This window comes from Ascaphus truei, chromosome 3 (genome assembly GCF_040206685.1).
Source record: "Ascaphus truei isolate aAscTru1 chromosome 3, aAscTru1.hap1, whole genome shotgun sequence".
NCBI lineage: Eukaryota > Metazoa > Chordata > Amphibia > Anura > Ascaphidae > Ascaphus > Ascaphus truei.
In genome coordinates, this window is record NC_134485.1 from 151,778,371 (window position 1) to 151,794,441 (window position 16,071).

General features: G+C 48.6%; 1 protein-coding gene and 1 long non-coding RNA gene across 2 annotated transcripts in view; one reads left to right on the top strand and one right to left on the bottom strand.

Moving 5' to 3' along the window:
• Positions 1-3,334: 3,334 nt before the first annotated feature.
• LOC142489236 (uncharacterized) lies at positions 3,335-10,429 on the bottom strand. Its single transcript, XR_012799824.1, has 3 exons — positions 9,843-10,429; positions 4,703-4,823; positions 3,335-4,138 (listed from the first exon to the last, which is right to left on the bottom strand). It is a non-coding gene; the product is annotated as an uncharacterized LOC142489236 (long non-coding RNA).
• CLTC (clathrin heavy chain) overlaps positions 10,069-16,071 on the top strand; it is a 305,075-nt gene continuing 299,072 nt past the window's right edge. The window contains exon 1 of the mRNA XM_075589655.1: positions 10,069-10,438. Coding sequence (XP_075445770.1) covers positions 10,397-10,438 — 42 coding nt within the window. The 5' untranslated portion in view covers positions 10,069-10,396. The remainder of the gene's footprint in view (positions 10,439-16,071) is intronic.

Genomic DNA, 16,071 nt, shown 5'->3' on the forward strand with positions numbered 1-16,071 from the left:
ACCAATCCGTTTGCCCCCCCACCACCCTGTTTGCCCCCCCCACCACCCCGTTTGCCCCCCCACCACCCCGTTTGCCCCCCCCGCCCACCCCGTTTGCCCCCCCACCCACCCCGTTTGCCCCCCCCGCCCACCCCGTTTTCCCCCCCCACCATCCCGTTTGCCCCCCCCAACACCACTCTGTTTGCCCCCCACCAACACCACTCCGTTTGCCCCCCCCACCACCATCACCACTCCGTTTTCCCCCCCACCACCACTCCGTTTGCCCACCCCACCACCACTCCGTTTGCCCCCCCCACCACCGCTCCGTTTGCCCCCCACCACCACTCCGTTTGCCCCCCCCCACCACCACTCCGTTTGCCCCCACCACCACTCCGTTTGCCCCCCCACCACCACTCCGTTTGCCCCCCCACCACCACTCCGTTTGCCCCCCCACCACCACTCCGTTTGCCCCCACCACCACTCCGTTTGCCCCCACCACCACTCCGTTTGCCCCCACCACCACTCCGTTTGCCCCCACACCACCACCACTGTTTGCCCCCCCACCACCTCTCTGTTTGCCCCCCCCACCACTCTGTTTCCCCCCCCCCCCACCACTCTGTTTCCCCCCCCACCACCACCACTCCGTTTGCCCCCCCCCCCACCACCACTCTGTTTGCCCCCCCTCCACCACCACCACTCTGTTTGCCCCCCCCACCACCACCACTCTGTTTGCCTCCTCCCCACCACCACCACTCGTTTTGCCCCCCCCACCACCACCACCACTCCGTTTGCCCCCCCCTACCACCACCACCCCGTTTGCCCCCCCGCCCACCCCGTTTTCCCCCCCCACCCACCCCGTTTGCCCCCCCCGCACACCCCGTTTGCCCCCCCCCGCCGACCCCGTTTGCCCCCCCACCATCCCGTTTGCCCCCCCCAACACCAATCCGTTTGCCCCCCCCAACACCACTCCGTTTGCCCCCCCCACCACCACCACCACTCCGTTTGCCCCCCCCCACCACCACTCCATTTGCCCCCCCACCACCACTCCGTTTGCCCACCCGATCACCACTCCGTTTGCCCCCACCACCACTCCGTTTGCCCCCCACCACCACTCCGTTTGCCCCCCCACCACCACTCTGTTTGCCCCCCCACCACTCCGTTTGCCCCCCCCACACTCTGTTTGCCCCCCCACCACCACTCCATTTGCCCCCCACCACCACTCCGTTTTCCCCCACCACCACTCCGTTTGCCCCCACCACCACTCCGTTTGCCCCCACCACCACTCTGTTTCCCCCCCCACCACCACCACTCCGTTTGCCCCCCCCCCCACCACCACTCCGTTTGCCCCCCCCACCACTCTGTTTCCCCCCCCACCACCACTCTGTTTCCCCCCCCCACCACCACCACTCCGTTTGCCCCCCCCACCACTCTGTTTGCCCCCCCTCCACCACCACTACTCTGTTTGCCCCCCCCCCCACCACCACCACTCTGTTTGCCTCCCCACCACCAAACTCTTTTTGCCCCCCCCCCCCACCACCACCGCTCCGTTTGCCCCCCCACCACCACCACTCCATTTGCCCCCCCCCACCACCACTCCATTTGCCCCACCCCACCACTCCGTTTGCCCCCCCACCACCACTCCGTTTGCCCCCCCACCACCACTCCGTTTGCCCCCCCCACCACCACTCCGTTTGCCCCCCCCCAACCACTCCGTTTGCCCCCCCCCCACCATTCTGTTTGCCCCCCCCCACCACTCCGTTTGCCCCCCCCCACCACTCCGTTTGCCCCCCCCACCACTCCGTTTGCCCCCCCCACCACTCCATTTGCCCCCCCCACCACTCCATTTGCCCCCCCACCACCACTCCGTTTGCCCCTCCCCACCACCACTCCGTTTGCCCCCCCCAACCACTCCGTTTTCCCCCCCCCACCATTCTGTTTGCCCCCACCCCCACCACTCCGTTTGCCCCCCCCCCACCACTCCGTTTGCCCCCCCCACCACTCCGTTTGCCCCCCCCACCACTCCGTTTGCCCCCCCACCACTCCGTTTGCCCCCCCCACCACCACTCCGTTTGCCCCCCCACCACTCCATTTGCCCCCCCCCACCACTCCGTTTGCCCCCCCACCACCACTCCGTTTGCCCCCCCACCACCACTCCGTTTGCCCCTCCCCACCACCACTCCGTTTGCCCTCCCCCACCACCACTCCGTTTGCCCCCCACCACCACCATTCCGTTTGCCCCCCACCACCACCACTCCGTTTGCCCCCCCCCCACCACCACTCCATTTGCCCCCCACCCCCACCACTCCGTTTGCCCCCCACCCCCACCACTCCGTTTGCCCCCCACGACCAACACTCCGTTTGCCCCCCCACCACCCCGTTTGCCCCCCCCCACCACCCCGTTTGCCCCCCCCCACCACCCCATTTGCCCCCCCCACCACCACCCCGTTTGCCCCCCCACCACCACCCCGTTTGCCCCCCCACCACCACCCCGTTTGCCCCCCCCACCACCACCCCGTTTGCCCCCCCACCACCACCCCGTTTGCCCCCCCACCACCACCCCGTTTGCCCCCCCACCACCACCCCGTTTGCCCTCCACCACCACCCCGTTTGCCCCCCACCACCACCCCATTTGCCCTCCACCACCACCCCGTTGCCCCCCCCCCCACCACCACCACCCCGTTGCCCCCCCCACCACCACCACCCCGTTGCCCCCACCCACCACCACCACATTGCCCCCCCCCCACCACCACCCCGTTGCCCTCCACCACCACCCCGTTGCCCCCCCCCACCACCCCGTTGCCCCCCCCACCACCCTGTTGCCCCCCCCACCACCACCACCACCCGTTGCCCCCCCACCACCACCCCGTTGCCCTCCACCACCACCACCCTGTTGCCCCCCCACCATCACCCCGTTGCCCCCCCCCACCACCACCCCGTTGTCCCCCCCCACCACCCTGTTTGCCCTCCACCACCACCCCGTTGCCCCCCCACCACTCCCCGTTTGCCCCCCCACCACTCCCCGTTTGCCCCCCCCACCACTTCCCGTTTGCCCCCCCCACCACTCCCCGTTTGCCCCCCCCACCACTCCCCGTTTACCCCCCCCACCACTCCCCGTTTACCCCCCCACCACTCCCCGTTTGCCCCCCCACCACTCCCCGTTTGCCCCCCCCACCACTCCCCGTTTGCCCCCCCCACCGCTCCCCGTTTGCCCCCCCCACCGCTCCCCGTTTGCCCCCCCCACCGCTCCCCGTTTGCCCCCCCCACCGCTCCCCGTTTGCCCCCCCACCACTCCCCGTTTGCCCCCCCACCACTCTGTTATGTGTGCAAAGCACAGAGAACCAAACATAGTGCGATCTGGATAAAAACTGTATTATAATGGTAATAGTATTACAATACACTCACATGATGTATGCTATATAAAAGCATTTACATACACAAACGATCTCGCCTCCGGTGTCTTTTGGGCTTTCAGCTTCCCTTCTCCTCAGCGTGCGTCTCACGACTGCGTTCCAGCAGATGCGGATGTGACGTCAGCTAGGTTGGGGAGTTCCGGTTGGCGGAGTGGCTGTGAATCACCTTCACTCTACGCGTTTCACCCTTCTTGGTTTCTTCAGGAGTGCTGGTGACAGTGTTCTAACTAGTTATATACCCTAAGCTTTCTATTGATTGGTTAGAATGCTGATTGGTGTCTTAAAGAGATATCAGTAGGGTAATGGCTGGAACATGTGATTTCCACACAAATAGGTTTGGTGTCAGATATTCCGTTTACCCTAATGGTTACTATATAAACATAATAGCTCCACATTATATATATATATGGAGTGTTTAAGAATGGATAGTATACATGAATAACTTTTATGCAGATATATAACCTCCATATCGAAACATATATGGAGTTCAAAAATATTAAAACATATATTTATTTAAAAATGTAATTTAAAAATTTTTACTTAAAAAAATAGAACTTAGCATTACAATAAAATATAAAATGTAAATATATTTATTTATAACATAAGTAGTTTAAAAATAAGTAGTTTAAAAATATAGGATAAGATAAAATAAAATAGAGCAAAAATATTTATAGAGCTATTTCTACACAACTGTCTCAAACTTTCTAATTTGATTCATTGTAATAATATTGCAAACATATTTTGGAAATCTAAGGGAGACAAAAAGTTTACAGTTAAAATTACATCATAGAAAGGGCTTTACGTCAAAATCCAAATTTAGACCAAAAGGGGAGATCGTTTGGAGTTCGTACATCCAATACGATTCCCTTTTTATTAAGGCAGAGTTTCTGTTTCCCCCTCTCCAATGTGGCATTATTTGTTCAATTGCTTTGAAGGTAAGACCTTGGGGGTTGGAATTGTGAACTAATAAAAAATGGTTTGAAACACTGTGTGTGGTGAGTTTCCTTTTGATGTTACCAATATGCTCTAATATACGAACTTTGAGGGGACGTATAGTTTTTCCTACATATTGATATCCACAACTGCACTCTAGGAGATATACTACAAAGTTGGACCTGCAGTTGAGGTGTTGTTTAATTGTAGAAAAAGGGAAAAGGGGGGATCCTCAGGCGCGTTGTTCTGCTTGTTGCTCCAGGACATATGTGAACATAAAAAAAGAGATAGGGGACCACAATAAGGAATACTTCAACACATATGGATTCCTTAGATCTCTTAAAGGAATAAATAAATGATGGGAAAGAAAACACACTCACATTAGATGTCTAATCTTGATCAGATGGCTGATCTTCTGGTGTGGATGGGGGAAGGGAGGGGGGGGGGGAGTAGATGCTTGCCAATTTGGATGTGCAGACCGGGCAGGCTCCCCCGGCGTCCCTGAAAAGTTTGGCAGTGAGAGGGAGTTGAGGAGAAGCTGCTGTTTGATTGTTTAATTGTGTAGGATTTGTGAGTAGTGTAGGAGATAAAACTATCTATTGAGGCAGAACAAAAATGACACGCTGTACAAGTTTTACAGTTAAAAAAGCCCTTGGGGAGATTAAGCCAAGTGGAGTGGTTTACTTGTTTTTTCTTTAGTGCACTGGGAGCCAATTTGTTTTTGATATTGGGTGCTTTTTTTAAAAATCATCTGTGCTCTATCTGGTAAGTATGATCCTAAAATGGGATAATTTTTTAGTATATACCAGTGTGCATTGATAATTTTACCAATTTTTTGGGGATCCTTGTTATATTGTGTGATAAACGGCACTTTTATGGTTGTGTTTGGAACTTTCTTAGATGCTGGAGTTAATAAAGATTCTCTAGTTTCTAGATTGATTCTATCTAATGCCTGTTCAATATTTTTTGTTTTATAATTTCTATCTGTAAATTTCTTGGTTAGAATAGTAGACTGTTCTGTAAAGACAGAATTATCTGTACAGTTACGTTTGATTCTACGGTATTGGCCATAGGGGATGTTAGATATCCATTTATCAAGATGGCAACTGGACTGGAGTATGAAGTTATTAGTGTCCACTTCTTTAAAATAATTTTTTGTTTTAATACAGTCATTTTCTAGATAGATAAATCCAAGAAATGTACACTATATTTACTTATATTAGACGTAAATTTTAAGTTTAGATCATTATTGTCTAAGTATATGAGAAACATATTGAGATCATCCATCGAGCCCCTCCAAATAAAAATAATATCATCGATATATCTCCGCCATGTGCCCAAGTTCGCGTCCAGTCCTTCCCATGAGCATATGTATTGATTTTCCCACATGGCCATGAGAAGATTCGCGTAGCTGGGCGCGAACTTCGTCCCCATGGCGGCCCCACAGAGTTGTAGGTAGAAAACCTCATCAAACCAAAATAAATTTTTCTGTAATATGAATTGTATACATTTTAGTAAAAATTCAATTTGTTCTTGGTGGAAATCACCGCTTTTTTCTAAAAATGTTCTTACGGCCCTGCATCCATCAGAATGTTTAATTGATGTATACAGAGCCGTCACGTCTTTTGTGACAAGTATATATCCCTCTTGCCATTGTATATTTTGTAATAGCAGTATTACATCATTTGTATCTTTTAGGTAAGATGTTTGCTCTTTTACTATTTCCTGCAGATAACTATCTATAAATTCTGATAGGTTGGATGTAAGTGACCCTATACCGGATATTATCGGTCTTCCAGGAGGGTTTTCTAAATTCTTATGTATCTTTGGTTGAAAATAGAAGATAGGAAATTTTGGATCCTGTACATTTAGAAACAAAAATTCATCTTCTTTTAAGATGCCTTTTTGTTTCCCATCTTGCAAAAGAGCTAGTAGTTCCTTTTGGAATAAAGTGGAGGGATTTGTTTTCAATTTTTGATATGTAATAGTATCCCCCAAAATTCTATTGGCCTCTTTCATATAGTAACAGTGATCCATAATCACCACTCCTCCTCCCTTATCTGCTGGTTTTATTACAATGTTTTGATCTCGTGCAAGGTCTTCTAATACATGTTTTTCTCCTTTGGTTAAATTTGACTGATATATATTTTTATCATGTTAGAGATTCTAGATCATTCATAATTAATTGAAAAAAGACTTCTAAATGATTACCATTTGCAAACGTGGGAAAGAAATTTGACTTTGGTTTGAACTTTGAGTGTATATATGTGGGTGACATTGGATGAGTTAGATTTGAACTATCTGTGGAACTGGTTGATGGACCATTCCAATTTCTTGTCTCTGCCTCTTTATTAATAAAGAATCTTTTTAAAGTAAGTGTTCTTAAAAATTTGTGTGCATCTATGTATAAGTTGAACTTGTTCGGTCCAATCGTGGGAGCAAAAGTTAATCTTTTACTGATAACTTTAGTTTCGACCTCAGTAAGGATTTTTTGCTAATATTGAAAATGTTATTAGTTGTTAAAACATTTTTCTTGTTTTTCCTTTTTCTGCCCCCTCGTCTCCCTCTGACATGCATCTTTTTTGTCTTTGTTTTTGTGGAATGCTTTGATTTGTTAAGGGGTGAAATGGATTCCTGGTCTCCCATGAATTAATACACCCTTTGTGCTCTAAAAAAAAGAAGAAGAGGATTCTTTTGGATGATCAATTTTTTCCAATTTTGAATTCTCTTTCGTAGATTTCCCTAAAATATCGCTAAGTTCTATACTGTATGTTTCGTTTTTTCTTTTACTTTTCCTCCTAGAAGGAGGGTCTTAGTTTCTACCTTTTTAGTTTCTCCCTTTTTGTTAAAATTTGTGGTAGAAAACCTGCATGTTTTTTGGATATTTATCCGTGAATTTCCCTCTGTAAGAGGTATCCATGTGAGAAGTAGTAATTAAGCCATTTTCAGGAGTATCAGGGTCTGTATTTATTTTTGGAACCTTTATTCCATGTTCTTTCAATGCCCTTGGCATAAGCATCCAGATCTCTCCTGAATTTTTGTAGCTTAATATCAATTACTTCTTTTTAAAAAGTGTCTATATATTTTTTGCATTTTAGTATCTCTTTCATTGTAATCTTTAATATTTTCTAACGAGCCTAGATCAGTTCTAAGGTCTTCTATTTCTTTATCTAATACAGTTAAGTGTTTTTCTTGTTGTTCCATTATTAATCGCATAAGATTAAATGAACATTCATCCTGTGTTGTGTTCCATTTTTGTATAAATTCCTCATTACTCAAGTCCATAGAGGGTTCTTTTTGTACTCTTAATCCCCTTGGAATAATTTTATATTCTATATATTTTCTGAGGAATAGTAAATCCAACCATTTTTTTGTGTCTCGTATTAGAGTACGCTCTAATTTGATACAAGTGGTGTTAACATGTTCTTGATCATCCTTAAATAGAAGATCTACATCTTTAAAATATGTATCTAGGTTGATGTTTCTATTAGACCTATTTGAGAAGACATTTGGTTTATCCATCGTGATAAATGGTGATTAGTAAGTGTTTATAAATTATAATATGTGCAGCCTTGATATGCAGAAGTGATACAAGTGCAAAGATAATATACCAATGATGGCGCTCTAATTCTAATTAAAAACACGTGTTAATTCAGTATTAACATAAAACCCAAAGTTAAGTAAATAAGGTGATACAAACAAATCCTTAGAATGCTGCTGTGACCCAGTGCAGGACTGCTCTCTCAATCCCAGGTGAGTATGTCGACGTGACGATCAAAGGGAAGCGCAAACATGTGGAAACAAAAGATATAACTGATGGTGCAATATTGTCATATAACAGGTAAGTGGTCTTCTCTAGGTCTAGGAATATTATACTCACAAATGTGAGGATGAATCAGTGTACATAAAGGTATCTTTAAGTGGTTCTCTTCGGTGAGGAGGAATTAACTTCAACCGTGATGTAAAGGTAAGTTCCTTAAATGGTTAAACACAGAGAACCAAACATAGTGCGATCTGGATAAAAACTGTATTATAATGGTAATAGTATTACAATACACTCACATGATGTATGCTATATAAAAGCATTTAGATCCACAAACGATCTCGGCTCCTGTGTCTTTTGGGCTTGTTGGGCAATGTTTGCAATATTATTATAATGAATCAAATTAGAAAGTTTGAGACAGTTGTGTAGAAATAGCTATAAATATTTTTGCTCTATTTTATTTTATCTTATCCTATATATCCTGTAATGTAATTTACTGTCAGCACGTCCTGAACAGCAATACCGGCTCCCTACCTGTACCGAAGCTGTGCGCAAGCGGGGAGACTATAGAGCCTGTTACACATGCGTTATTTACATCAGTTATGCATGTATAGGATGATTGCAGTACAGTACATGCATTGATAAGTGGGGAAAAGGTAGTGCTTCACTTTAAGTACATTTTCACTTTACATACATGCTCCGGTCCCATTGCGTATGTTAATGTGGGGTCTGTCTGTATTGTAATACTATTACCATTATAATACAGTTTTTATCCAGATCGCACTATGGGGCCTATGCAGAGAGCAGCGAATTTTAAAAATGGCGAATTTAGTAAAAAGTAGCTTTTTTGGAGAGTTTTATTCTCCATATGCAGAAAAGTGCGAATTCTGCTATGTTTAACATGGATGCGTGTGGCGAGTTTAAATTGGCGAGATGCGCGCTTCAGAAACGTGTAAAAACAAATTCGCGCCTTTTTTTTCCCATTGCAATGGCCGCGAGCGGCAGCTTCTTGCCAATTTTTTCTGGCGAGGCAAAAAGGAGACAATCGCGCCATCTTATTGGTGCGAACAGCCGCTAGATGCCGTTCGCGGCTCTCTGCATTAGGATATTTTTAAAACTGGCGAGATTGAGGTTCTCGCCAGCCGCGAGGCGAGTTTTACAAATAGAAAAGAAAAATTGGCGCGTTTTTCGGAACTCGCCATTTTCTGCTCTTTTCTGCGCGATTTTCTCCAAAAAATGGCGAATTTCGAAATAGCGCTGCTCTCTGCATAGGCCCCTATGTTTGGTTCTCTGTGTTTAACCATTTAAGGAACTTACCTTTACATCACGGTTGAAGTTAATTCCTCCTCACCGAAGAGAACCACTTAAAGATACCTTTATGTACACTGATTCATCCTCACATTTGTGAGTATAATATTCCTAGACCTAGAGAAGACCACTTACCTGTTATATGACAATATTGCACCATCAGTTATATCTTTTGTTTCCACATGTTTGCGCTTCCCTTTGATCGTCACGTCGACATACTCACCTGGGATTGAGAGAGCAGTCCTGCACTGGGTCACAGCAGCATTCTAAGGATTTGTTTGTATCACCTTATTTACTTAACTTTGGGTTTTATGTTAATACTGAATTAACACGTGTTTTTAATTAGAATCAGAGCGCCATCATTGGTATGCGCCATCATTGGTATATTATGTCGGGGCCAGTAGCTGTGTGGATGTATGCGATAGGAGGCAAAAAACAGTGACATTCACCTACAAACTCAAACATAAACCGTCACGTGACCAGCAAACCAAGGCCGAGAGGGAGACCGCTGGGGGAAATGACGTCATGTCTTAAAATCGTACGATGTGGCGGAAAAAGGGGAAACAAAAAAATAATCCCCGGTGCTTTACCCAAAACTTCATCCCGCCCTTAATATCATACCCCTACTTCCTGCATCCTTCCCCGCTGACTGCCCACTTCATGTATGTCCCAAGTTCCAATTAGGACACGGGGCTAAATGAATGCGAGGCTTTGCGTGTATCGCTCCGCCGAGGACCGGTTAAGGGAGTGGGATTGAGTTGAGCGCCGTTTGTGGTATCCCTGCGCGCGAAGGAGGCAGGGCGCTGGTTAAGGTTGAAGTCGTCTTCCGGTTTGCAGAGCTCACCCGTTTCCCCTATTGCTGCGCCTTCCTGACTGAGTGACAGGGAAGTCGTTTACATCAAGCGATATCAAGGAAAAGACTAATCTTTTTCAATTACCCCAACCGAGTCAGGTACCCCGCGAGAGAGAAGAGGAAGAGAGACAGCGAGTGACAGTAACCGCCATGGCTCAGATCCTACCGATCCGCTTCCAGGAGCATCTGCAGGTACCGGGCCTCCAATACAGTACTCGCACCCCGGGCTACAGTGACCGGCACATTCCCGTGGGGGACGCGCCTCTAGGCCTGGGCTTTACTTTATGTGGTTGAAACGTAATATCTTATGATGTTTGGGGGTTGGAAGGTCTGTACGTTTACACTACTCTGCGCTTTCAGAAAGTCCGTGCATTTATTTGTCCATATACCCATTTGTATACATATCCTAAATTGACATAATCGAGATGATCAGGCGGTGAAACTAGGCCCGACTGTGAGTGCAGGATATAGCATGTTAATCTTGGTCTCCATCCATCACCTGATTACCGTCTCGGTCTTTTCTGTTCTCCTTAACGCTTTCATACACTTCCCTTCATTCTCGTCGTATTCATCATGACCTCTGTCTCGACATGGTGCTGCCATATCGACACAGGGATGACCTTTAACATTTGTTGCTTTTATGTTTTGGATTTCCCATTTTGTGTGTGTGTGCCACCTTTGTGTGTATATTTTATATAAACAATTTCAGAGATGTATGTATGTTTTTGTGTGTTTTTTCCCCCCTGCTAAATGAGGGATAGGAAGAAGGTTATATTGATGCCTGTCAATTAAATAGACCTTTTTTTTTCTTCTTTTTAAAAAAAAAAAAAGTCTGGGGACGTGTGTATGTAATATATATATATATATATATATTATATATTATATATATATATATATATATATATTTTTTTTTTTTTTTGCATATGAGTGTATTTGATTCTTGGCAGTGGATATTCAGAGTTGAGTGCAAATAGCCGCACGGCTATTCGCACTCAGTAGAAAATAAAATGGAAAAAAATAAACATCCCAGCCAGGAATCGAACCCTTGTCCACTATGCAAATGGCCTGGAGCATAACCACTGAGCTATAAGACTTTATGATGCTTTGCTAGTGAATAACGGCATAGAAACCTACTGACATTACAGTGTTCATAACAGCTCGGCTATTCGCACTCAGTAGGAAATAAAATGGAAAAAAAAAAAGACAGAACACTCTCCTATTGACATTCTATACCCCCTGCATCTGTAATCAGCGCGGCTTTAGGCTGAGTCCCCAGTCAGCACTGTGACACGCGCCCGGCGGGGGGGCGGCGCATGCACAGCGCTAGTCCGCAATCTGCGGTCTGAGGGGAGAGAGAAAGTTTGTGACGGGAGGGGGTGTGGCGGTAGGTTTGCGGGGGAGTGGCCATGACGTCCCGCGGCTGGTTCGCCCTCATTGGCTGAACTGTGACACGCGCCCGGCGGGGGGGCGGCGCATGCACAGCACTAGTCCGCAATCTGCGGTCTGAGGGGAGAGAGAAAGTTTGTGATGGGAGGGGGTGTGGCGGAAGGTTTGCGGGGGCGTGGCCATGACGTCCCGCGGCTGGTTCGCCCTCATTGGCTGAACCGCCGGCGGGGGCGTGGCCATGCCTCCGTCACAAATGCCAATCTCAAACTCTCAAAGCCTGAGAGGTAGCGTGGCGTGCTGGCACACGAGCGCTGCGCCCTGCTCGGCCGTGCAATTTGTGGCTAGGTGCACGCTCATCTGGGGGCGCGGCCACAACGGCACTGAGCTGGTTCGCCCTCATTAGGTGAACCGCTTACGTGACGCGCTTGGAGGCGGCAAATTCAATTTTGCTTGCTCTGCAAGCGTCTGAAGCCCCGATGCTCACCCTGGCCAGAAACCATAAGGCTTCGGCCAGGGTTCCTGCTAGCGTGCGGAGGCGCGCTGAGGCTCAGGGAAAGCGGGTGCTTTCCCTGGCCTTAGACAGCGCGCCGTCCGGGGGTGCGTCGGGGGCGTGTCGGCGGGCGGGCCAGTGACGTCACGGAGCTGGTTCGCCCTCATTCGGCGAACCACTCACGTGACCGGCCCTGCACGCCAGCAAGCGGGAAAATTTAAAATTTCCCTAAGACCTACGCTTCCGCAAGCGCGCAGAAGCGTAGGCGAGCCCCTACTAAAGCCACTCTCATTGCGGCTGTAGGGGCTCAGTGCCGAGCGGAAGCGCGCCTCCGCCCGCAAGCACTAAACATGTTGTTTCACGTGGGACCTGCATCGCGAGACAGGTGCTTCATGGCCGGTGTCAACTGCTCTGACCCCCCCCATCGGGCCAGCATCAGCCCCACCCCCGCAGTACACTGGTGTGCGCGTGAGCAGTGGCGTGATCCCTGCAGCGGGGCTGGCGGCAACTGCTGTGACCAGCCACCGGGCCCCCCGCTGCACCGCCACCCCTCCCCCAGCATGACAGGGCTGTCCCGTCACCCCCTGCAGCCGCTAGACAACCCACGCAGCCGCGGGAAACCCCCGTACTGCTGCCCCCCCCACCCGCAGCATTGTTCCCCCACTCCCAGTACCGCCGCCACCACCCACAAGCACCCTCACGCCGCACACCCCCCCCCCCCCCCGCTGGTAAGTGATTTTTGGGGGTGTTTATAATAAATATAAAAAAAATAACCCACGGGGGTTTCCCGCGGCTGCGTGGGTTGTCTAGAGGCTGCGGGGCGTTGACGGGACAGCCCTGTCATGCGGGGGGGGAGGGGTGGCGGTGCAGAGGGGGGGTGTGGCGGTACAGCGGGGGGCCCGGTGGCTGGTCACAGCAGTTGCCGCCAGCCTCGCTGCAGGCATCACGCCACTGCTCACGCGCGCACCAGTGTGCTGCGGGGTGGGGCTGATGCTGGGCCGATGGGGGGCGGGGGGTCAGAGCAGTTGACACCGGCCATGAATCACCTGTCTCGCAATGCAGGTCCCACGCGAAACGGGGCTCCCTCTGACGCCGGAGTGCCGGAAGCTTAACCCAGACTACTTCCGGCGCTACCACAGGTAGACAACGCGATTTTTTTTTGCAGTGATTTCTTATTTTTTTTAATTAACAGGCGCCCGGCCGCGCGTGACCCACGGGGCCAGGGACGCCAGTACCCTTTCTCCCCCGCTGTTGGCGGCCCTGATTAAGATCAATGGTGTACAGCACATATATCGTAACCCAGTTTATAATTGGTATACAGCCATTATGCATAAGGCCGCGTCCATGTTTAGTGCTTGCGAGCGGAGGCGCGCTTCCGCTCGGCACTGAGCCCCTACAGCCGCAATGAGAGCGGCTTTAGTAGGGGCTCGCCTACGCTTCTGCGCGCTTGCGGAAGCGTAGGTCTTAGGGAAATTTTACATTTCCCGTTTGCTGGCGCGCAGGTCCGGTCACGTGAGCGATTTGCCGAATGAGGGCGAACCAGCTCCGTGACGTCACTGGCCCGCCCGCCGACACGCCCCCGACGCAACCCCGGACGGCGCGCTGTCTAAGGCCAGGGAAAGCACCCGCTTTCCCTGAGCCTCAGCGCGCCTCCGCACGCTAGCAGGAACCGTGGCCGAGGCCTTATGTTTCTGGCCAGGGTGAGCATCGGGGCTTGAGACGCTTGCAGAGCAAGCAAAATTGAATTTGCCGCCTCCAAGCGCGTCACGTAAGCGGTTCACCTAATGAGGGCGAACCAGCTCATTGCCGTTGTGGCAGTGCCCCCAGATGAGCGTGCACCTAGCCACAAATTGCACGGCCGAGCAGGGCGCAGCGCTCGTGTGCCAGCACGCCACGCTACCTCTCAGGCTTTGAGAGTTTGAGATTGGCATTTGTGACGGAGGCGTGGCCACGCCCCCGCCGGCGGTTCAGCCAATGAGGGCGAACCAGCCGCGGGACGTCATGGCCACTCCCCCGCAAACCTTCCGCCACACCCCCTCCCGTCACAAACTTTCTCTCTCCCCTCAGACCGCAGATTGCGGACTAGCGCTGTGCATGCGCCGCCCCCCCGCCGGGCGCGTGTCACAGTGCTGACTGGGGACTCAGCCTAAAGCCGCGCTGATTACAGATGCAGGGGGTATAGAATGTCAATAGGAGAGTGTTCTGTCTTTTTTTTTTTCCATTTTATTTCCTACTGAGTGCGAATAGCCGAGCTGTTATGAACACTGTAATGTCAGTAGGTTTCTATGCCGTTATTCACTAGCAAAGCATCATAAAGTCTTATAGCTCAGTGGTTATGCTCCAGGCCATTAGCATAGTGGACCAGGGTTCGATTCCTGGCTGGGAAGTTTATTTTTTTCCATTTTATTTCCTACTGAGTGTGAATAGCCGTGCGGCTATTTGTACTCAACTGTGAATATCCACTGCCTTGATTCTTTAGATATTATCTTTTTTGCATATCCCCCTGCTTGCTTTTTGTGTACTGTGTACCATATCTCTCTTGATGTAGATGTATCTATCTCATTTGTTCTGATTTTATCGGTCTATATACTGTATTTCTTCAATGTGTGTTGTCTCCAGGCCTTACATTTTATTTCAAGCATAGTTATTAATATGAAGGGAGAAGATATACTTTGCCTTTTAACTAGGAGGTCTATATGAAAGGAGTGAGTTAATTTATGTGGTGCTTTGCTCCATGCAGGTGGATGGGGAATCCATGCATGGATGAAAGGGCATGTCTGTGTCAGATATTGTGAAATATTGTAAGGTGCTGTGACTTATGAATGAGCATGGGCCTAACTGCAAAGGGCAAAGATCTCCATGATTACATTACACACCTTTTTATCTGAAGGCCAGTAAATGTTGCTAAAAATTTTCATTTTTTTTGTCCTTAACACCTTCAAAGTACATAATCCTGCAACACAGAGCAATAATTTGCAGCAACTTCCTGCGGTCAATACAACAGTACAGTATGTTGTTTGTGTTCTAATTCTTCCTGTTCTATTAAATGACAACACAATTAGATGTTGACAAGTGAGAGAGGCTTCCTTAAGCCTGCTGAGTTTCTGCTTCTGGTTGCAAGCAAGTAATTGATAGACATTTCATTAAAATGTGTTTATATACTTTTTTTGGTTAACTTATGAAATAGATTTAACCGTGTGTGTGTGTGTGTACACCGTATGGGTGTATGGGACTTCTAAAATAATTAAAACAATTTTTGAAATAAGGAACACAAATTGTGGTGGTTCATTTTCACTTTTGAAAATACTATCAATCTGCACCTGTTCCCCCAGTGTGGTTAGGGTCACAGAGGGAAAATGGGGTTAGTAATGGTGATTAGAAACCAATTTCTTCCTAGTCATTGTACTAACACCTGTGTGAAGTCCAAATTGTAATGGAGAAAACCTTGGCAGATTTGTCCTTGGCACTCCATTTCAGTATTTCCCCAAATACACCATCAAATAAAACTCTTTTCATGCACTTCGTTGCATCTTTTGCAGTATTATCTTTGTATGCTGAATGATTTTTAATTGTTGCAGGCCAACAGTGGTTAATGCTTTTTATGTATACCTGAAACACATACCTTTTGCATATTAGCAATGATTAAATGTAGAGAAACAGCTTATTTTCACTTTTATTTTACATCTTATTTAAAGAGTAATTTCATACTAAAAATACAAGGTTTGTATATCTAATCAATCATCTGCTTTTCATAATTTCCATAACATTTGAAAAAAATCTTACGTTCTATTAATGTGCCATCCCTCAGCACTATATTGGAGGGACCAAATCGGGAATGTGCACACCATGCATGTCAAAACTGTCCACATCTCAGCGGGTCATTATGAAATGGATTCGGCTAAGAGATTGGGCTACAATACTTTGCGTCTCGGGAACAGTTTAATAAAGG